General features: G+C 32.9%; 2 protein-coding genes across 6 annotated transcripts in view; one reads left to right on the forward strand and one right to left on the reverse strand.

Annotated features, from left to right (window-relative positions):
- The window catches only part of LOC134680827 (uncharacterized), a 157,080-nt gene extending 147,630 nt beyond the window's left edge, over positions 1-9,450 (reverse strand). Inside the window, exon 1 of the mRNA XM_063540072.1 lies at positions 9,277-9,450. Coding sequence (XP_063396142.1) covers positions 9,277-9,435 — 159 coding nt within the window. The 5' untranslated portion in view covers positions 9,436-9,450. The remainder of the gene's footprint in view (positions 1-9,276) is intronic.
- LOC134680826 (huntingtin-interacting protein 1-like) overlaps positions 1-22,630 on the forward strand; it is a 52,717-nt gene that overhangs the window by 25,295 nt on the left and 4,792 nt on the right. Inside the window, exons 17-33 of one of the 5 annotated variants that reach the window (XM_063540070.1) lie at positions 658-726; positions 1,761-1,898; positions 9,738-9,980; positions 10,297-10,459; positions 11,084-11,173; positions 11,707-11,793; positions 12,076-12,183; positions 13,401-13,466; positions 13,946-14,124; positions 14,600-14,689; positions 15,386-15,448; positions 16,115-16,215; positions 16,885-17,114; positions 18,160-18,221; positions 18,805-18,918; positions 19,319-19,354; positions 20,504-20,580. In XM_063540070.1, the coding sequence (XP_063396140.1) occupies positions 658-726; positions 1,761-1,898; positions 9,738-9,980; positions 10,297-10,459; positions 11,084-11,173; positions 11,707-11,793; positions 12,076-12,183; positions 13,401-13,466; positions 13,946-14,124; positions 14,600-14,689; positions 15,386-15,448; positions 16,115-16,215; positions 16,885-17,114; positions 18,160-18,221; positions 18,805-18,918; positions 19,319-19,354; positions 20,504-20,548 (1,884 nt within the window). In that variant the 3' untranslated portion in view covers positions 20,549-20,580. Of the gene's footprint in view, positions 1-657; positions 727-1,760; positions 1,899-9,737; positions 9,981-10,296; positions 10,460-11,083; positions 11,174-11,706; positions 11,794-12,075; positions 12,184-13,400; positions 13,467-13,945; positions 14,125-14,599; positions 14,690-15,385; positions 15,449-16,114; positions 16,216-16,884; positions 17,115-18,159; positions 18,222-18,804; positions 18,919-19,318; positions 19,355-20,503; positions 20,581-22,296; positions 22,319-22,528; positions 22,555-22,586; positions 22,629-22,630 lie in introns of those variants that run through there. The other 4 variants (XM_063540068.1, XM_063540069.1, XM_063540067.1 and 1 more) reach the window with 4 other exon arrangements.

A 22,630-nucleotide genomic window follows, 5' to 3' on the forward strand; every position in this document is an offset into this window, starting at 1 on the left:
AATGTTTTATATGAATTAAACAGGATTTTTCTCAAAATTGTAAAAATTTAAATAGCATTTAAGTCTAAAATGACAAAATCACAATTATAATAAATGTACGCAATAATTTCTGAATTTTCAGTATCTGACAACTTCTCATTTTCTCAGTTATTTCAGATGGAGAGGTGAACATTCACATTATATCACTACTGTAAACCAACTTATTTTCGTGACCGATTTATTTTTGCGACTCGCAAGTAAAAAAATAATGCGAATATAAATCGTCGTGAATATGTCAATCTTTGATCTTTCCTTAATAAACTCCAACAAGTAAATCAGATAATCGCGAAATTAAATAGCCGCGAAGTGGTCAAGAAAGGGTAAAACGCGAAATAAAGTATCCACGCAAATAAGTTGGTTTACTGTATTTAAATAGAAATAACATTGTATGCTTCCTATCCATGAACATTTCCAGAAACTTATCAATGAAAAACAGGCTCAGGAATCTATTATCTTTTTCAAAAATATCAATGATGTCATTGTTAAATTTTTTTATTTTACTATGTCCAGATCTTTAGTTGAATTAGCTACAACCAATGCTTTTATATACGTTTGCAATATTTGGTTTTGACATATATATGTTCAACTTGTTTTGACTAATACAATTTTTTTTTACAGAATGCTGAAGTAACAAAGAAATTAGATGCAGAAAAAAGAACTGTTGCTGAAAAGGAACAATTACTGAAGGTTAGTGAAGATCATGAAGATTTCAAAAAGACAAAAAACAAACAGAAATCAGTTCAGCACTTTTGGGAGGGAGGCATATCAGTGAAAATGACACTCACATGGAGAATTTAACATGGATTCATGCCATTGTTCTAAACATCTTTCATATGGAAAATTTGTTTAAGATATTGAAAACATGTTTTTACAAAATCAAAAACGTTTTTTTCATTTAGTAAAATGTTATTAGGAAACAACATAATGGCAAAACACAAAAAAAAGTTGAAAGCAAACAATCATAACTTAATCAAGAGAATACAAACTACAACACTTAAAAACATTAGCTTGTATTAAATGAAGCAGATATCAAATTTTGTTAGCAACATTTTTCTTTTTACTAAAAAATTTTGGTCAAAAGCACTTTTCTTATGTTTGATGATTGTAATATTCAATAATGTTTAAACTGTACTTCCATTATATTTAGTAGTTTTTAAATGCCAAAAATCCTTTGTATATTATGTAACTCCTGAAATATAATAACTAGATTTGATGATGATAATTTTTTTAAAGAGTTTTACTTTTATGAATAACATTTGAGCTGTACTAAAATGAATGCTTGCATGTGAAGTGAATGAGTGAGATTTTGATCCTTTTATGTATACAGAACTGATTAAAGTTCACTAAAACTAAAACTTTGTTAGTTTTTGACCTGTTCCTTTTTCATGAAAACCGAAAGCATGACAATTTGATTTCCATTAAAAATGCATGTAAGTAATGACTAGTGAATGGTATTAAGATGATTGAGAAAAATAAATAATGATTTGGGCTCAGACACTGCTGAATACAGAGAGATTTGTGTAATTGTGATACTTTAATTTTTGCTTTCACTGTCATAACAATGAATGTAAGCAGTTTGTTTCTGCTAGCTACGAATATAAAAATTGTGAACCCTCTTGCATAAATTTAATTAATTGAAATGAATCAGTCTTTTTATTGTTAATGTTTTTAACATCTTTGCATTGGGAATGTGACTTGCATGTTGCATGTTTTTAATTTAGGAATCCAAATCAGAAATGGACCGCATAGAACAAGAGAGAAAGGTGATTCAGGAAAGCTTAAAACAAAGTGCTGACCAGACCTCGTCCCAGCTGGCCATGACAATGGCTAAAAATACAGACTTACAAACAGATAAAGAGGTTGGCATGTTATATTGTGCATGGTCTTGTTTTAATAAGTGCATTAAACATGCATGGTTTCATATTGAGAAACCTCTCACCCATGAATTAGATTTTGATGTGCATGTAACATTTTCTGCTGTTTTGTACCAGAAGCATGTAGTTACTGGTACCCTACAGCTATGTCTGATGCTGTTTAGTACCAGAAGCATATAGTTTCTTACTGGTACCATACAGCTATGTCTGATGCTGTTTAGTACCAGAAGCATATAGTTTCTTACTGGTACCCTACAGCTATGTCTGATGCTGTTTAGTACCAGAAGCATATAGTTTCTTACTGGTACCATACAGCTATGTCTGATGTAATATGCACATATTTACAGAATCCAGACTTAGTGAAGAACATGGAAGACATCCATATTGAGGTATATTTAAAAAAAATTAAATGGTGTGTAACATAAGTTGATGTTTGAAACATCATGTTTCGTCGTCAAACTCACTAATTGGTGTATTTAAAGGAAAAAGATAACACTTGGGTTTAATTGAATTTAAAAAAAAATAAATTAAGTTTATTACATTGCTGGCGTTTACTGCAGACATTTTTTTACTCTGAATGGTGCCATCTGTTATATATGAAGATGTTTAATTTAAAAGCCCTCTTAAGAGGTAAATAAACATTTTAACAAATGATGGGGAGGTAGGTTGTCTGTTGCAAGGCAAACAATTTCTGTCTTATCCAACACACTAAGACAACCGCAAATTGAAGAGATAAAAGTACATATTACATTTCATTAAAAAAATCAAGCATTAGAGATACTTATAAGGCATTTTAGATCATACGAATTGTTTATGAAAATCAAACAAGTATGAACATTTTGAGGGTTATCCAAAAGTTGAACTAAACTGAAGCCTGTGAAAGTAAGATTCACCTGAGAAAGTTAGTGGCTACAATATTTATAAACACAATTTTTAGTCAAAAGGTAAATGAAGTAACTTCAATCTGAAATTTTCGTTAGTGATTAACCCCACTGGAAGTAGTATTTTTCATTAAGAGATGTTATTTGAAATGTTTTTTTGTTGCTTGGGGTGTGTGTTTTTAGCAACCCTCAATTTAATGAAATAAATAGCCTACATTGTTATTGTATTTTCGGAATTTCTCAACGTAAAATAAAGAAAATCACAGCTGCATTGTGTTACATCAAGTTATTAATTGCAATACTCATAGAAGAAGACCCTATATCAATACTGAACTAATAACAATGAGATGAAGAACAACGATCAAGAGTTGTTGACGTATTTGTAAACTATGTTGAATTCCTTCCTTTAATCACAAAGTGATTAAAATTAATCTAGAGTTGTCTCTCTTTATCTGTTGTTTTACAGTAATTCACAAATACCAAAATTAACATGATACAGACTTTCTGTATATTATACTCATTTGTGTAGAGGTTCCATCCTCTGTTTTTCCTTTATAACTTTTACAACTATTACAAAAACAATCCATTGAATTAAACATACATTTTATTACACCAACTTGTATTTACATTTTCATGACTAGAATATACATTTTTTACTTTGTGGCATTACTTTGGCTACAGAGTATTCTATAATATTTTGTTGAGGCGCCAGGGTGACTACCGATTACCTAACACAATGGCTATCAGCTGACCTATGTTGACATAGTGTCATAAAACCCCTGGTAGTTAAACACGGTTACACCACCATCTACCATGGGGAGTGACCGGGGGAAAACACTCGTATTACCAATGCTCCAGTTATAAGTGCCCCACCTGTTGGCAGGTGTAGGCCTCCCCTCTATAAGATGAGGTGGAGGAGGTCCCAGCGTTACCCATCTGTAGACCCCACTGTTACCACTAACCACATTTTCCAAACCTGCAAATTGTAGAACTTGTCAGGCCCAGAGCAAGGGCCGAGTGAAATAATCCCCCAATCACTACCAGTCTCCCTGGACCTCCCCCCATTCAAAATTGACTCTGCGCCTAAGGATAGTAGAAGAAAATTAATTTCTTTAAAATGTCTTGTTTTCTTTCTAATTGTTAATTTCTTTAAACTAGAATTAGTTCTGGATGCTTAAATCACAATAGTCCATATGTTAATAACGTGCTTAATGACGGAAATGTCCAAATGATAGCAACGCAAGTTTATTTCTAACAATCCTGTCTAGGTCCAATACTATGAAGGCCCGGCTTGAATACTGGTAACCATAATATTGCGATCAAATACAGCAAACCAGTGCCTGAAAATATAAAACAAAAACAGCAGCAACTATTCTCATAGGGAGGGTGGGCGGGTTTTGGAGAGTTTAACTAATAACATCTGCTTTCGTCGACAGCAAATTAACAAGTGCCCGATACAGGATTTCCAAAATTCTATTCAAGCTGATCCGGGAATTCCAAAATTCTGATTCATGCTGCGAGCGCCGCAGTGGCCAAGCCATATATGGCATTGAGCTACAGGCTGCAACACCCACGCACCCTCACAAATATTTGATTGAATTAAACCAGATTATTGAAAATATAAAATTTTTATAATCTCAATTAATTGCAATACTCATAGAAGAAGACCCTATATCAATACTGAACTAATAACAATGAGATGAAGAACAACGATCAAGAGTTGTTGACGTATTTGTAAACTATGTTGAATTCCTTCCTTTAATCACAAAGTGATTAAAATTAATCTAGAGTTGTCTCTCTTTATCTGTTGTTTTACAGTAATTCACAAATACCAAAATTAACATGATACAGACTTTCTGTATATTATACTCATTTGTGTAGAGGTTCCATCCTCTGTTTTTCCTTTATAACTTTTACAACTATTACAAAAACAATCCATTGAATTAAACATACATTTTATTACACCAACTTGTATTTACATTTTCATGACTAGAATATACATTTTTTACTTTGTGGCATTACTTTGGCTACAGAGTATTCTATAATATTTTGTTGAGGCGCCAGGGTGACTACCGATTACCTAACACAATGGCTATCAGCTGACCTATGTTGACATAGTGTCATAAAACCCCTGGTAGTTAAACACGGTTACACCACCATCTACCATGGGGAGTGACCGGGGGAAAACACTCGTATTACCAATGCTCCAGTTATAAGTGCCCCACCTGTTGGCAGGTGTAGGCCTCCCCTCTATAAGATGAGGTGGAGGAGGTCCCAGCGTTACCCATCTGTAGACCCCACTGTTACCACTAACCACATTTTCCAAACCTGCAAATTGTAGAACTTGTCAGGCCCAGAGCAAGGGCCGAGTGAAATAATCCCCCAATCACTACCAGTCTCCCTGGACCGCCACATGAGAGCCCCAGTCAGCTACCAAATCTGACTGGGGTTCTCACCTCCACAAAATTTTCATAATTGATTTATTGGAAAAGTTGAATTTGTTGTGCGTAGGAAAGACTCAACACCCCCTTGTATATTATTTAAGAAAACCTGATTTCCAGTTTGAGACAAATGAGTTCCATCTGTTCTGTATAAAGACACTTCACTTGCCCTAATGTTCTCATGTAATATAGCTTTCCCCCCGTTTTCTATTACAAAGTTTTTGACCACTGAATTCACTCTTTTTCTTTTCTGTTCGATTATTGCTCCCGCATTCAAGGGAGCAAAATGCCAGTATCTGCGCTGTAGCATTGAAGACCATATTATAATAACTTTTTTAAATAAAGCCTTGTAACGTAGGATAGAACATTTTACATTTTCCATTAAACCCTTCCCTGTCAATTCTAAGTCTGTCAAATCATTAGCTCCACAGTGAATAATAATAAAATTAGGAGAAGGTAAACAATTTCTTTTTGCGTCCAGTAGGGAGTCCAAATCTTTAAACTGTAAGCCAGGTTGCCCAATCCAGTATGTTGTTACACCTTTTGACCCCAGTCCCAGGTTGTTTCTACCATATTTCTTCGCCTCTACGTTGGCCCAATGAACAAGGGAACTTCCAACAATCCATAAAATCTTGGGACCTGTGAAAACCTGTAGCTTGTTAGCCTTTTGAACTAGAAAAATTGTAACCTTATATATCGAGAATAAGCATGCGATTTCCATCTGCCTAATTTCATAATTACCTCCTCTGAGACCCCCTGCCTGGCTAGTTCCGTGGCTCCCCCAATTCTAAAACTATGTGACCTAAAATGACCTTTACTAATATGAAGAAAATGTAAAGCTTTTTCCAGTATACTACTGAATTGGTATCTAGTTAAAGGCATACCAGTATAATGGATAAACAAATCTGAATTGTTACAGGTAGGTCGTACCTTTAAATATTCGTTAATGAGTCGTATCGGACAGTAGTTTTTTCCGTTCTCCGGTATCAACAAAGTAACAGACTTTCCCTTTTGGTCAGTTTTTGACCACCTTACTCTTAGCTCTAGGACTTTTCTCCTAACTAAAATATCTGAAATTGTTAAGTTGGAGCCATTTATAACAGACTTGGCTTTTGAAGTAGTGATTTCCCCTACTCTTAGCAAACCAAAGAAGGCAACAGAAAAAACTGCTGAAAATAAAGCAGCTTCATATTTATTCTTACATACTTTATCTAAACAACTTATCATATCTGATAACAATTGCACTGTAATTGGTGCTCTAATGTCATTACGTTTTCCCCCTTGAATTCTTTTTATTCCTTCTAATGCCTTTCCAATTATAAAGAACTTTGTAGTATCCTGTATCCCTTGAATTTTATGATGGTATGAAACTCCTGATATATAAGATGATATGGTTCCCCCCGAAAGACCCTGTACTGACAAAAAAGCTATAAAATTTAACAAATCATTGACTGGCACCGGCCAATCCTGTTTCAATTTATAAGATGATCTAAAGGTACAAAGTTTTGACAGAGCCAAATTGTATGATTTTTGTGTATTTTTGGACACACCTTGATTGACAATATAGTCAGCCACCTGACTTAAATGTTCCAGATCTGTGTTGGAATTTTGGTTGGCCACTGGTCTGCTTCTGGAGCTAGGCTTCTGAACTTCCCCCACTGAGAACGAGAAAGACAATCAGCAATTTGGTTTTGTTTTGAAGGGATATAAATTGCCTTAACTAATGTATTATTTTTTAAATTCATTAAAACCATCTGTCTTACTAAAGTCATAACTCTAATTGATTTGCTAGTTTTCATATTAATGATTTGAACAACCGCCTGATTATCAACATGAAAAATAACTTTTTTGTTAACAAAATGGGATTCCCAGGACATAAGAGCAGCTACAACTGGAAACAACTCTAACAATGTCATATCTCTGGTGATTCCAGCCTCAACCCAATGTTTTGGCCACATGCCTTGGGCCCACTGACCTGCAAAATAGATACCGTACCCGCCTTTGGACCCCCCTGCACTATCAGTGAACAACTCTAATTTTTCATTTGAAACCCATACATTGTCTGTTATTACAGTGACACCATTGTATTGTTTTAAAAAGTCTAACCAAACTTCTAAATCTGCTTTCATCTGCTTGTTTACTCGAATTTTGTAATACGATTTTCTAACCCCGATTGTTGAATTTATGAGTCTGCGACAGAAGGTGCGGCCTGGAGCAACTACCTTACAAGCAAAATTTAGAAGCCCAAGAAGGGATTGCATATCTTTAAGAGTTATTTTAGAACTGTTCAAGGTATTTCTGATTTTTTGGGAGAGTTTGACAAGTTTTTCATTTGGAAGTCGCATTATTAAATTCTGTGTATCAAATTCTATACCCAAAAACATAAGTAATGTAGTCGGCAAAGTGGTCTTGTCACTGGCAAGAGGAATACCTATTTTGTTGCATACCTCTTGGAATAACTTTAAAGTATTGCCAACTTTTGATGTTTGGCTCGACTCGACAAAAAGAAAATCATCTAAATAATGGAGGATATCATCATTTCCGCTTTTAAGCTGTATTATCCAATGCAAAGCTCTTGCAAATTTCTCCCACAGGGCACAACTTATTGAGGCCCCCATAGGGAGCATTTTATTAAGATAATATTCACCCTGAAATTTTATCCCCAACAAGTCAAAATCGTGCGGGGCAATTGGCAACAAACGAAAAGCCGCTTTTACGTCGCACTGACTTAATCGGGCAAATGTTTTGTGTCTATTAATCAAAAATGCTGCTTCGTCTACGGAACTGTACTGCACTGAACAATGATCTTTATCAATAAAATCGTTTATTGAATTATTCTCAGGATAGGATAAATGTTGAATAAGTCTGAAATCCCCATCCTTTTTTGGCACTAGCCCCATTGGTGATACCTGAAGTGTGGGAAAAGGTGGGTATCTGAAAGGACCAGCAATGCGACCAAGTTTTACTTCCTTCATTAATTTTTCTTTAAAAATTTTGGGTAGCTGTAATGCACTTTTTAAATTGGAACTCTCCCTTGGTTCCCTAGAGCCAAAATATTTTAATGAAAAACCGTATTTGAAACCAGATATAATTTCATGTGCTACATTGTGAAGTGGGTAGAATTCTAAATAATTTTTCAAGACTGATACTTTTACAGGAGTACTTCCTAACGAATAAAAATTAATACTTTTTGTTACTTCTTCCTTGGGCCCGGTTATTACATTGGGCCTTTCTGTGTTTGCCACTGCATATTTCACATATGTGTTTAAACCTACAACGAGGGAAGTAGGGACAGTCAGTACCATTATTATAGTATTTACATGACATATTTACACTTCCGCTAGTTACCTGTGATTGTTGATGTGTTCTACTGCTTGAAAACGTAGCTTCATTTGAGTTATAATTACCACGATTTTGTGTATTTTTTCTATAACCCTGTGATTGCACTGACACATTGTTATGTACTGTGGGAGATGTGATGTGTAATAGCCAATATTCGCCGTGTATATTTCCCCAAGATAAATTTGGATTCTTTTCTATTTTTAGCCTAAATTGCTCGTCATAGGTGGCCCAGTTTTCTGACCTTGTTGCCGCTAATCTTATATCGCGCATATATTTTAACAATTCTTGTGCCCGTGTGCTGTATTTCTCAATGTAAACACTCATAAAAATCATGAATGCTGAAGTCCATTCATTTATTGACAAATAAACCCCCGACGATCTTTTTTCAATGCAAATTTTCCCCCTTTTTAATTTCAAATCGCCCTCGTCAACCTCTTCCATTTCTTTTTGCGTTCTCAAAAGGGAATGAAGCTCTATAAACTTTCCCTCCCAAATCTTTTCTTTAATTCTAAAAGACACGTGTTCCCCAACTGTGTCATGAACGCTAGATTCTTGTGGTGGAGTAAAATCAATGGAATTATTTGCAATTTCGTGCCTTAAAGAGGGAAATGCCCGTGCATCTTCCTCCGACTCATTACCTGATGAGATATCAGTAGTTTCCTCAGGTTCCTCAGGTACTTCTGCCACCACACGTCCGACCTCTTTTGTTTTCTTGACATGTCTTTTCCGGCCAGCTCCGTCTTTCTTTTGTGCAATTTCTTCACTCTGTACTTTCTTTCCTCCTGTCCTGCTGCTCGTTCTTCTTTTCTTCCCCATGGCCCTTGATGGCGATCCTACTGCATTTCTCTTGTTAGGCATCTTCTTTTTGGATATTTGGAGAGTTTAACTAATAACATCTGCTTTCGTCGACAGCAAATTAACAAGTGCCCGATACGGGATTTCCAAAATTCTATTCAAGCTGATCCGGGAATTCCAAAATTCTGATTCATGCTGCGAGCGCCGCAGTGGCCAAGCCATATATGGCATTGAGCTACAGGCTGCAACACCCACGCACCCTCACAAATATTTGATTGAATTAAACCAGATTATTGAAAATATAAAATTTTTATAATCTCAATTATTTTTATCAGTAAATTAGAAATCACTTAAATATCTTTCAGCATTTAGAAAATCAATTAAAAATGTTGGAGGACACCAAGTCTAGTTTAATGAACCAGTTACAAGCATCGGAAGAAGAATGTTCTAATCTGCAAACACAACTAAATGAATTGGAGGATGAGAAAAGGACACAGGAGAGTTCTCTGACAGGGGAAATAACTACTCTTCAACAACAATTTACAGCATTAAAAATAGAAAAAGAGTCTTCAGACACTGAGCTTGATCATCAATTACAAGAACTAAAGGTATTTAAATGTAATATATCTATGGAACAAGAAATTTGTCATATCACCATATGTTTAAATTTATTTTTCAAAAATCATCATATTCTGTTGGTTATGGTTGTTCAAATAGAAAATATATGTTATCCATGAAAGTATGAAAATGGAATTGGAATTCCACAGCTCCGATGCTGTTATTTCTGTAAAATAGTACATGTTTGCTGACATCATAAGAAACCATTATCAATCAAACAGTTTCACTGTCTCCAGTTATACATGTTTCGCAGATTATGAAGAAGCTATAAAAAGGCATAGAATAGAAACTTGTTTTATTTTCCAGACAAAATTGGAACAAGAAATGTCTGACAAGAAATCCTTAGAACAACAGCTTAGACAACAAATATCAGATTTGGAATCCAGACTAAGTCAAAGTCAGTCAGAAAAACAAAACAGAGAACAAAAACTATCAGGAGATATAGATTTGATACATAAACAATTATTGGGTAAGATTGGCCATTTCTCTTTAAGGCATTGATTTGTGGTGTGTTAATTGTTTGTACAAATTTCAATGTAGAATTCTTAAATGTGAAACTCATTTAATGTTTACCTGGAAACGTATGATTATTGATGGTGTCTTTCAGAAACTACTTAACTTAAAGATTATCCAGAAATAAGACTTTTATTACAGCTGATTGCATTGAGTGTGTAGGTAAAGGTAATATTTTTGGTTAGCTTGGTTGCTAACTGAACTGTGAAGTCATTATTAGGTTAGGTAAACTACCCTCCTTTAAGAATAGACTAGTCCAACAGATAACCAATCTAACTGTCAGTAGGACTAGACAACTTTGAAAGGAGGGTTGTATATGTCTCTTAGTAAGGACTTCACGTTTCAGCTAAGAAGCAAGCTTACCAAAGATATTTCCTTTACCTACACACTCAATGCAATCAGCTGTTGATAAGTTTTGATTGTCAATGTTGAATACCGGTCATGTCCAGGAGTAACACAGAACTTTCTGCTTGGAATGAGAAATTATTCTCATGTCAAATTACTTTAATTTAAGGATTTTGAATTCGTTGGACATTTATTATAATTAGTTGAATCGATATTTAATGTATTTTTCTTACAGATGCATCTATAAAAGAGGGCAAGGTCATTATACAAGATGCTTTAGATCAGTTTCAAAATCCTACACACATAGCTGTTAAATGTACAGCAGGTAAGTGAACTGGAAATATTACAAGCATAAGAGATTCATGAAAAGCTAAGAAACAACTTAAAATAAGAGAGGAGAAATACAAAGTTTACATATATATCTGAGAGAAATGTTATTTTTCATAGAATAAACTTAGGGTTAAATAAATTATTTAACAGAAAGATTACGTATCAATGTGGAAGATATCAAAAGTTTGTATTAAGATGTCAGTTATTTTGTATTTTGAAGAAAGCGTGGAGGAAAAAAATATTTAAAGAAAATTTTCTTACATGTGCTGTTCCTGAAATTATTTTTAATTTATGAGAACTGGTAGTTAAGATAAAGATAGTGTGTGTGGTTGTATCTTAAGGCATTATGTATAGGAATTTTATAAAGTGACTACTGACACTGCCCCTGTCTTACAAAAAAAATATAATGAAACATCTATGTAAATGTATGTTTATGAATTTATGTGTATGATAATGCTCTTTAAAGTTTGTAATAAACTAAATTATATGTAATGTCTGTCTACTATAATAAATATATTTTATGTTTAGAATTCCTGTTGATGAGAACAGAACCAGTGCTATCCAGTTTGGAAACGATTAAAGGAATGCAGGGAAAATACAATGGTGACAGAACAGGTATACAGTCAGCCTACATGTATATAAAGATGAATTATATAATATTAAAAACTTAAGATTGAATACTAAATTACTTCAAGTTTAACAAAACTGTTACTGCTTCATGTAGACTAAGAAAATATTGTCAATTTGATAAAAAATAAATATCTGTATATTTTTCAAATTTGACAAGTGATAGCAAAATTATGAAAAGGAGTCATAATTATAAAATTAAAAAGATGCTTTTTCAATCATCTATATGAAATATGCCACTGTATAAATAAAACAATATTATTCTTTCAGAGTTGGCCAATCTTGTGAAAACAATCACTGGATTTTCCCATCACTTTGGAGACTGTGTGATTCATGGTATTGCTACAACCCATTCTGCTAATCTTGAAGCAGGGGAAGGTAAGATTTAACATATATGGTGTGTTACCTGTGGTAGAGAATGAAAAAATAAGAGTTCATAGGTCTAATAATTTGTATTTAAAAGATTTTCATATAGAACCATGGAGATTGTCTCAATGGCACTTATATCGGTATATAGTTATAGATTATTACATGGCATTTTCCATATGGCCCTGATATCAGCCCTAGACTCCCATATCAAGCCAGAGGGCTTTAGCCTGAGGGCTTGATATGGGTCGTGGGCTGATACCATGGACCATATGAAAAATGACATGTAATAATCTATTTATCACATATTTTTACGCAAGAGAAACCAAATAGCTTACACCAAATTATCATGTTTGATATTTCTTCAAAAGATATTTATCGAAAAAAAATTAAAATGTATCACTGCGAGTTAAAAAAAAAAGTTCATATCACAGTAGGTAAACAATGTTTTGTGAAAAGTTTCAGAAATAATTAACAATAAATATATTAATTCAAAGAATTGCAAATATATATGTTAAAAAATGCTTAAGAAGAATCCTATATCGCTACTCATTCCAGTGTGACTTCATATATTTTCTAAATTCTTTTTGACATCAAAGTTTTACGAACACTTTTGTGATTTTCACTGTTGATTTCTACTTTTTTCTTCTACAGCAGATTCGTAACTTTTTTAATTTCTTTTCATTGTGTTCAACTTGTTTACAAATAGTATTTGATTGACAGGTTACCGGAAGTTAAAATCGGGGGCTTGATAGGGATTTCGAGGGCTGATAACCAACCTTGACTTCCGGCTATTATTGGCCATGCAAAAACATACATATCAGTACAAAATATGTGATAAAAAAGATATATACAATGCTGATGTGAGGTTTTGATAAAGATATTCATACTTTTACCAAAATTTTGAACAGGTTGAACATAAAACCCTACAATATTTTTCTCATAGTTGCTGTTATGATAAAGAAGGCATTTAAAGGTAGGTGTTTGTGTTATCAAATCTACTAGAAATCTGTTGGTTCAAAAAATGTGTTATTCCTTTATATGCCTGATTTAGTTTTGTTTATTCTATTCCTTTGATCAGCAAAATGAATATCATAAATGATATGTAAAAGTATTGCAACAACAATCACTGTAAATAACATATTCTCATACTAAAATATTTTGATTGGGACAAAGAAACTATTTGATTTAGTGCAAAAATTATGAAGTGTAATTATTTTATATTACAGAGTTAGGTAATGCTTGTAGAGAAGCTGGTGAAAGTGGACTTAAGGTGCTGGATACATTAGGAAAAGGTAAATACATAAAGGGTATAAAAAATAGAAGGACATATTTTTAAGCCTTCGCATACTGTTATTTATCCTGCAATCAGCCAACTATTATACAAATAACAGGTACACCAATAAATTTTTGCTTTATTTGTACTTTGTTGATTTCTTTATAAAATTAGAGACACTGATTCATATTTTAAAATCTAAAGTTACAATACTCTATCTGATTAAAGAATGCGAATAATGTTTTGTGATCTTATTTGGTAGATCATTTACCCTAGCACAGTGGAATTATACTAAAGGAGTAATTTTTTAGTAAACAAGTCTGAATAAGATATTGTGCAAAATTGACAAACCTTACAGTGAAGAATTAAATGGTAGATAGTTGAGAACCTAAAAATGTCCAGAAAATTGTTACTAGATTTTTATCCATCTTTTCAAAGACATTTCTCATGTTTATCTGGTTTTTCATTTTAACAATTTTGAATGTAATTTTATTTTAGGTGCTAGCATAGAATCTGATGTTAACCATGCTGTACAGTGTGTAAAGAAGATGATAACACTGGCAGAAGATCTGGTTCCCAAGTTTGTGGAGATTAAAGAGAAGGAGATTGGGGACTTGGTCGATACAGAGATGCATTCCACGACAGCAGCTATTGAGATGGCTGCTAGGAGAATAGCTGTAAGTACGAAAGAGTCATAGAGGTGGAAGAAAGATGTGGGTGAGCATCAATGAGACAGCAACCAAACAAAAATTTATGAATGAATTGTAACAGAAATGTCAATGAGAAGAGTTAATTTTTACCCGATATCTTCTTTGTTTATATAAAAATAAGAAGATGTGGTATGATTGCCTAAGAAACAACTCTCCGCCAAAGACCAAACGACATAAAAGTTAATAAATACAGGTCATTAAACAGTCTTTCAACAATGAGCAAAACCCATTAATTTGAATCAATGCAAAATTCTGCAAAGTTAAAACTTAGACCACAATGACCACCATGAATTTAACAGGAACATTTTGTTTGCTTAAACTATTTTTGATCATCATTAGATATTCCTCAACCATCCCCAGTTGTTTTAATCAGTTTAACAACAAATGACATTGTTAAATTGCACTATAAAGTAGAACTGTTTTATTATCTTCTTTTTTTTAGGAAATGTTAGAAAAGACAAGAGAAGCTACCAGTGGTGTAGAATTAAAAGTAAATGAGAGTATACTGGACTCTTGTACTAGTCTTATGCATGTAAGTATATATATAGAAAAGATAGAATACAAAATTTTAATTTAAAAAGACAAAGTTTTGTCTTAACTTGCAGTTGATAATTTTTGTCAATTCAATATGTATTTGACATCGTTATTTAAGCTATCAGTATCCCCCTCCCCAATAAAAATGAATAAATCTCCAGTTGCTTGAGGTGGTACCCATTAACCCTTATATTATTTAGGGTATATGTAAAAAATATGGAGACTACCAATGAGATCTATCAAACAGATTCAAAATAAAGCAGATTTAAGCTGTGTTGATTTCACCATACAATGAACAAAACTCATACAGTATATAGTTATCTATAAAAGGCCTAGACATTACAAAAAATGAAATAATTATGTTTTATGATAAAATGATTAACGGGGGAAAAAAATGAAATGGACAACTACTTGATTACAGGCTCCTGACAAGCAAACACAGATTATGTTTACGAGCACTCAACCCTCCCCTTCCTAGAACAGTTGTGTAACAGCACAACATAAAAACAAGCTTTAAAAATCAGTTGTAATTGTTTTCTCATTTTTAGCTTTTCCTTGATATTTCCTTTAGTTTATGATAAGTGTTTATTTCCATATTTGAGTGAGAGACTATGCTCCACAAATTCTGTAAAAACAACACCAAGTTCTTCTCATATTTATGAGCTGAAATTTACAGACAAATTTATTATTGTAGGCAATAAGAATATTGATAGAAAGATCAAGAGATTTACAGAAGGAAATAGTGGCACAGGGCAGAGTGAGTAATACACGTTATAATTTGGGGCCATTAATGCTTATTTAGATTTTTTAATGGAAGATTACAACAATACTATAGTGCATTAGCATTGATGCAGCAGTTAGTTTGTATTTTTTTTTTTTTTTTTTTTTTTTTTTTTTGATCAAAACATGATAAGAATTTTTATTATGCCCCATTTATGGGCATTATGTTTTCTGGTCTGTGCGTCTGTCTGTGCGTCCGTCCGTCCCTTCGTTCATTCGTTCGTTCGTTCTTCCGTCTGTCCTGCGTCAGGTTAAAGTTTTGGTTAAAGTTTTTGGTTGAGGTAGTTTTTAATGAAGTTGAAAACTAATCAACTTGAAACTAAGTAAACATGTTCCCTGTGATATGATCTTTCTTATTTTAATGCCAAATTAGAGATTTTACCCAATTTTCATGGTCCACTAAACATAGAAAATGATAGTGCAGATGGGGCATCGGTGTTCTAGGGACACATTCTTGTTAGAATCTGATATGTTTGTTTTTTCATGGCAGTACAGAAAGAAGAGAATTATTTTGTTACCTATACAAATATATTACCACTATTTTCTTTTTAAAGAAGTCTTTCAATGATATTCCTCAATTCATTCTAGTTGCTGTATTTACTCATATATCCAGTAAATTCATCCTAAAAATATAATTTAATAGGGAACATCTACAGAAAAAGAGTTTTATAAGAAGAATCACAGATGGACAGAAGGATTGTTATCAGCAGCTAAAGCTGTAGGCTGGGGAGCTACAGCATTGATGTAAGTTTCTATTGAATGACAAGATATATTATGAAATGGGTTTATACAAGTATTTTCTCTTATTTTTGTCTTTTTTTCACATTTCTTGATCGGTGTGAGATAAAAAAAAAATCTGCTCATAATTGAAATATCTGTTTTCGGCAAATGATTTGTCAAAGATTAATTATGAGGTAAAATTTTCTTGGTCTCTTTATTTCCTATTGTGACGTCATGAAAAAAAAGCAACCATGTCTGATGATATCACATATAAAGAACACACTTTTTGAAAAGGAAGGATAAAAATTATTAGAGAAACAGATTACACCACTATAACTTGTGTATTACAATATTTCGCCTCTCTAAACAGTTAAATTTTAATCATTTAAAAAGCTTGGAGACGCACTTTAAATATTAGAATTCAACTGTCTCAAGTGGAGAAATGTCGTAACACATTCGTTGCAATGGTGAAATCTGTATTTCTGGGTTGATTTTAATCTGATTAAATAATGCTCAAATTTTTGAAATCACATATGAAAATTTTAGCAATGTGAAAATCAAAATGAACAACAGTTTAATTGAAAACTGACGCAGGTCATCTCTGACTTTGAGAGATAGAACTTGGTTTTGGGGTAAGGTCAAAACATGATTTGTTGATTTCGTTTTTAAATTAGTGTTATTAAATTGTTACAGGGAAGCTGCAGACAAGGTAGTGAGGGGCAAAGGAAAGTTTGAGGAGTTGATCGTCTGTTCTAATGAGATAGCTGCAAGTACAGCTCAACTGGTTGTTGCCTCAAAGGTCAAGGCTGATAGGAGAAGTAAAAAACTAACTTCATTATCAGAGGCATCTAAAGGGGTGACTGAAAACACTGGAAAGGTTGTGGGATCAGCAAGGGAAGGATCACAGATTATTGAAGAACGAGGTAAAATTAATTTTTATCAGAGATTTGATTTTGTCATAAAATGTAATGGATCTATTCAGAATGTGTATTGCATTTTGGGTAAATTTTATGTCAGACATAAATCATAGTCAAAGTAGACCAGGGCCGCATTCAATATCGTAGCAGCTATGTAGTACTACGTAGATTTTAACTATTGAACGTGTAAATATAAACCAGCTACTACATAGATATTGATAGCAGTTACATAGCCGCTACGTAGCTGCTATGATATTGAACTCAACCCAGATTACATTTTATGAAGTGACCCTTGAATTTGTAATCAGAATGAAGTTCAGCTGCTAAATAATTCATTTAGAAGATGTAGGAATTACCAAAAATAATGGAATAGTGCTACTAGTCTTCAAGATAAACTTGCCAAAAGATAAATTTTAAGAAAATTATATTTAGATTCTATTGTCCCATAAATATAAAAAGAAGAAGATATGTATGATTGCCAATGAGACAACTCTCCACAAGAGACCAAATGACACAGAAATTGACAACTATAGGTCAACATACAGTCTTCAACAATGAGCAAAGCTGTTACTGCATAGTCAGCCATATAGATTATTTTTACAGGCCCGATATCATTTTTACAAGCCTGAGCTGAAGGGCCTGTGGTTGAGCGTGAAGACTGCATTACAATAGACTTACACTTATCAACAACACCCGACTCCTATGAAAAATTTAATGTACAAACAAGACACACAACAATGAAAGCAAATGGTGTAGCCTTGGTACAGGCTCAATGTGATGGGATAAAACTAGTTTACATAAAAAGCTCCCCTTTGTCTATCTAAAATACTGATTTCTTTGTAATTTAAATCTTTATGTAACTTTATCTGCCTAAAATAGATATAAGAAGATGTGATATTAGTGCCAATGAGACAACTCTCTATCCAAGTTACAAGTCAACAAAAGCTGATTTTTTATCATTTGATATGTTGAAAACTGGATTTAAACAGTGTTGATGCAGTTTTAATTAACAGTTTACATATTTTGTTATCATTGACTATTTATTTTATAGGCCTTATGGATTTCTCCAAACTTTCACTGATGCAGACTAAAAAGAATGAGATGCAATCCCAGGTATGTAAAAACTCAGTCGACTAATGTGGACTACAACAATTATTAAATGGTACAGACAATGTTTTGTTGGTTGAACTCCTTAAAACCACCTATTAAATAATTCTAGAAATATTCCTAATCTGCCCCTAAACTGAGAATTAATCAACCCTGTTATATGTATGTAGGGAAAGATCAAGGATTAGATCAATCCATAAGAATTATATTGATTTTCTTGTTTAAACAGTGTAAGTCTATATGAAATACAATAGACAAGTCCAATTGTAAGGTGTCCATTAAACACAGAGTAATCATACAGAACTTTTAATCAAAGAAATCAGTGGCGAACCAGGTCAGGATATAGAGGAAACCTCAACACCCATATTGACCTACATCCCACATCTCTTTTTAGTACTCTACTGACGAAGTTGAAGGGGACCATAGGTTTGCACTCTGTCTGTCTGTCTGTCCATCTGTCAGTCCAGCAAATCAGTTTTTCACACTTTTTTGCTTCATGCTTGTTATTCATATTAATGGTGTAACACCAGTTTTATAATTGATTAATACCCAATATAGATAATTCAATTTTACACTTTCATACATGTAGGTGCGAGTACTTGAGTTAGAAAAGGAATTAGAAACGGAGAGGTACAAACTTGGAGAAATCAGAAAGAAGCATTATCAACTGGCCGGGGCGAGTGAAGGCTGGGATGAGGAAGAGGTAAGGACTTAAAATCAAATACTTTCCTTTTAGTCAAACTATCATAATAACTTGAGGTAGGTAGTACGAAAAAATACGAAACAAGTTTATAAAATGTTAAAATGTGCTTGTTAAAAATTCAGTTTTCTCAAAAACGAAATTTTGAAGAAAAAGTTGTTTACCTGTATGAAAAATAACTTATAAATTGATAAATGTAGATTAAACCCATCAATAAAAAGAAAACTGCAATGTGGAAATAAGGTAGGAATTGTATCATCATGAAAGTTTGAGGTCCCTGAGAACCTATGATCACATTTATTCAGGTTGTAAGACTATTACTACACTTCTTTGTTTAATTATAAAATCTGTTAAATAATTTGTGTGCTGTGACAAAGAGCTAATATGACATGCTTCACTTCAGGACCAAGAGTGTGACACTGAATCACCAAGGCAACCAGTGAGTCACTGCACTGTTTTAATGTATTTAGAATATTCATGGCTGATAAAACTTTGGAATAACTATGCATTTATTTTGAATTTTAATGAAAATAAATTTCAAATGTTGGTTGAGAAGAAAATGAGCCATGGATATTGTACAACACCCTAATTACTAATACATATGTTTCTTACTGATGTCACATGTTATTGTTTTGCTTATTTCCTCCAATCATGATGCAGGATTTCTTCAAAGTTGGATTTGCCACTCTGAGATGCCCAAATAGGATTTTTGGGAGCTACTGCTTCATTTTTTATCACACATACAATTTGCTTCCAAAGACAAGAACTAATCCGTTTATAAGTTTAGCTTAGTATACACTATAGTTTAAGGCTGACCCCTATGTAATTGTGTTTAAAATATAACATGACCTTCAGCCTGATCAGTCAAAGAAAAAAGTGAATCTAGAAAAGAGAGAAGAAATGATTGCATCATGTATTGTGAGGAAATACATGTACCCTATTTGCATACTAATAATTTTAGGATAGATCAGCTAATTACTATAGATGTCTTTCAGGACCTCCAGACTTCACTTTATCTCATAATTTAATTGCTATTAAAATATATGTATTTAATGAAACATTAATATTTCCTACTGCATTTTAAACCTATAGTTAGTCAGATTTCTTGTTACTTCTTAATAAATATATGACTGAACATATAAAGAAAATATTAGCATTAGCAAACAGAAAACCAAAGTAATGTTGTGTACCATCAATGTTTATGTATAAATATCTGCCTTATATGAAGTTCCAATATACAATATGTGTACACATTATGTATGACATAAAACTACTTTTTTTATGATTTAAAATTTTTCCAGTGTTACAGAGATAGTTAACTTTTTTATTTAAAAAGAGACATTATTACATGTGTTATGATAAAATGTTCATTTGAAAGACATTTTCACTTATCTTAAAATTTGTGATTAGATTTATCATTATTTTGTGCAATCCTTTTATTTATAAGGGTTATATTCTTGGTAAATTTTGCAGTTAATAGAAGAGATTTTATAAAAGATCTTTTTATATAATTCTAAATGTGTAATTTTGAATTGTGTCATCTTGTGAGATGATTATGGAACTATAGATAACTTGTTTACATTTTAAGGGAACCCCATCACCACCACCATTGGAGTTCGATCCATTTATGTAGCGGGTAAAACAGAACTGTCCATTTTGTTCTGGGTAAGACAGGCATGTCTGTCATGGTTTCAAATATTTTAGATTAGCATTTTACTAAAAAAAAAACAGCTTGAAAATGTTTTCTTTGTGTTGCATTTGGCATGGTTAAAGACATTGAGTGTTTACCAACAATATAGTGTTTGAAAGTAAACCCTCATATCCATAACAGGCATGGGTTCAGACCCCCTCCCCCTTTTTCAAGTTAAAAAAAGAATGTTATAAAGGTGAAATTACAGCAATATTTGGGTCAAATTAAGGTTCTGTAATACTTTATTCACAAATTTTATATTAATCAAGAATCTGTGTGTATAAAATGTTAAATTCTGAAAACCATGCTGTTACTGGAAATTATGAATGTTAACTGTTGAAATATGGTATGGAGACTGAACCATTAGTATATGAAATTTCTTATCTCCAAATAAAGTAGTTCAATTTAGATAGTTTTGAAGAAAAAAAGCTTCATCAGTTTTATGTAAAAAAGATAGCAGATTGTCATTATGGAAGAAAAAAAATCTTACATTTGAATTTATCCAGTGTACCTGTAGTTTGATCTATTTTATAAAGAGTATGTTCTTTCTTTGGACTTTATTGGTAGAATAGTCCTTACTTACTAAAAGATGAGTAAAAAGCCAGATGAAGACATTATAAAAAAACAAAGAGTCTAGATTCAAAATCAACATGACTACAATCAGTGTATAAAAGATATACGGTGATACATTTATCTTGTCTGTACCCATTGTCAAATAGTTGAGGAAAATTTATATTCACAGTCATTTGCTTTTCAGTGGCGGATCCAGAAATTGTTGTAAGGAGGAGCCTGCTCTGTCCACGCTTCAGTGATAACCTATATGATCAACAAATTTTTTCCCACGAAAGGAGGGGGCGGGTCCCCCAGGCCCCCTCCCCCAGGATCCGCCTATGATTTTGAGGTTTTGATATATTCTGCATACAACCTCTAGAAATCATGTATTTGTTGAAAATTAGATTGAGAGTTCACCCATGTCAACAAAATGCATGAGAGTTACTTCAGAATGAACAATAATGAATGAACAATTTAGAATAGCAGGCTTTGAGCATTTGAAAAAATGCAATGTATGGATATAGAGAAAGCATGCTCTAAAAGAAGTAGTCAGCACAGCCTGTATAGTTTTAAATGTTAATAGCTTTGACAAGACTAACTGTATTGGTCAGTAATGTACAAACCTTTTGCTGGACAACATATATTCAATATGAGTCAGTGTGCATTGGTTTATTTTCCTTTAAAAAACTGCTGATCACCAAGAAATGCTACTAGTTAACACCATGGTAAATTATTAAAAAGCTAAAAAGTGGCATCCAGATAATTGTTTTCATTGTGACCATATTCGTCAATCCATTTTAAGTCAATTACCACAGAACCTTTGCTTAATGTTTATTTTATTAAGTTGTTTTTACATGGTATTTATTAAGTTATTGCTATTCAAGACATAGTGTTTTTTTTTCTCTCTAGAATGAATTGAAAGAAGTTAATCTTGTGATATGCTATATTTTTTCTTCAAAGTTTTTCAGGACCGAATGGAAACTGATATTGAAATCTCAAAACCATATCTTTCATATTTACAAAAGTAAACACACAATCATTTCATGATGCTAGCTTATCTTGAACTTTTGTCTTTTTTTTCAGATAGAAGTAAACCTGATGTTGTATAGCACTGTAATCTTAAACTTCATCTTTTTCAGACAAAGAAGTAAACCTGATGTTATAAAGCACTGTAATCTTAAACTTAATCTTTTTCAGACAAAGAAGTAAACCTGATGTTATAAAGCACTGTAATCTTGAACTTCATCTTTTTCAGATAAAGAAGTTAACCTGATGTTGTATAGCACTGTAATCTTGAACTTCATCTTTTTCAGACAAAGAGGTTAACCTGATGTTATAAAGCACGGTAATCTTGAACTTTATCTTTTTCAGACAAAGAAGTAAACCTGATGTTGTATAACACTGTAATCTTGAACTTAATCTTTTTCAGACAAAGAAGTAAACCTGATGTTGTATAGCACTATAATCTTGAAC

This window comes from Mytilus trossulus, chromosome 8, assembly GCF_036588685.1.
Source record: "Mytilus trossulus isolate FHL-02 chromosome 8, PNRI_Mtr1.1.1.hap1, whole genome shotgun sequence".
In the NCBI taxonomy this organism is placed as follows: domain Eukaryota; kingdom Metazoa; phylum Mollusca; class Bivalvia; order Mytilida; family Mytilidae; genus Mytilus; species Mytilus trossulus.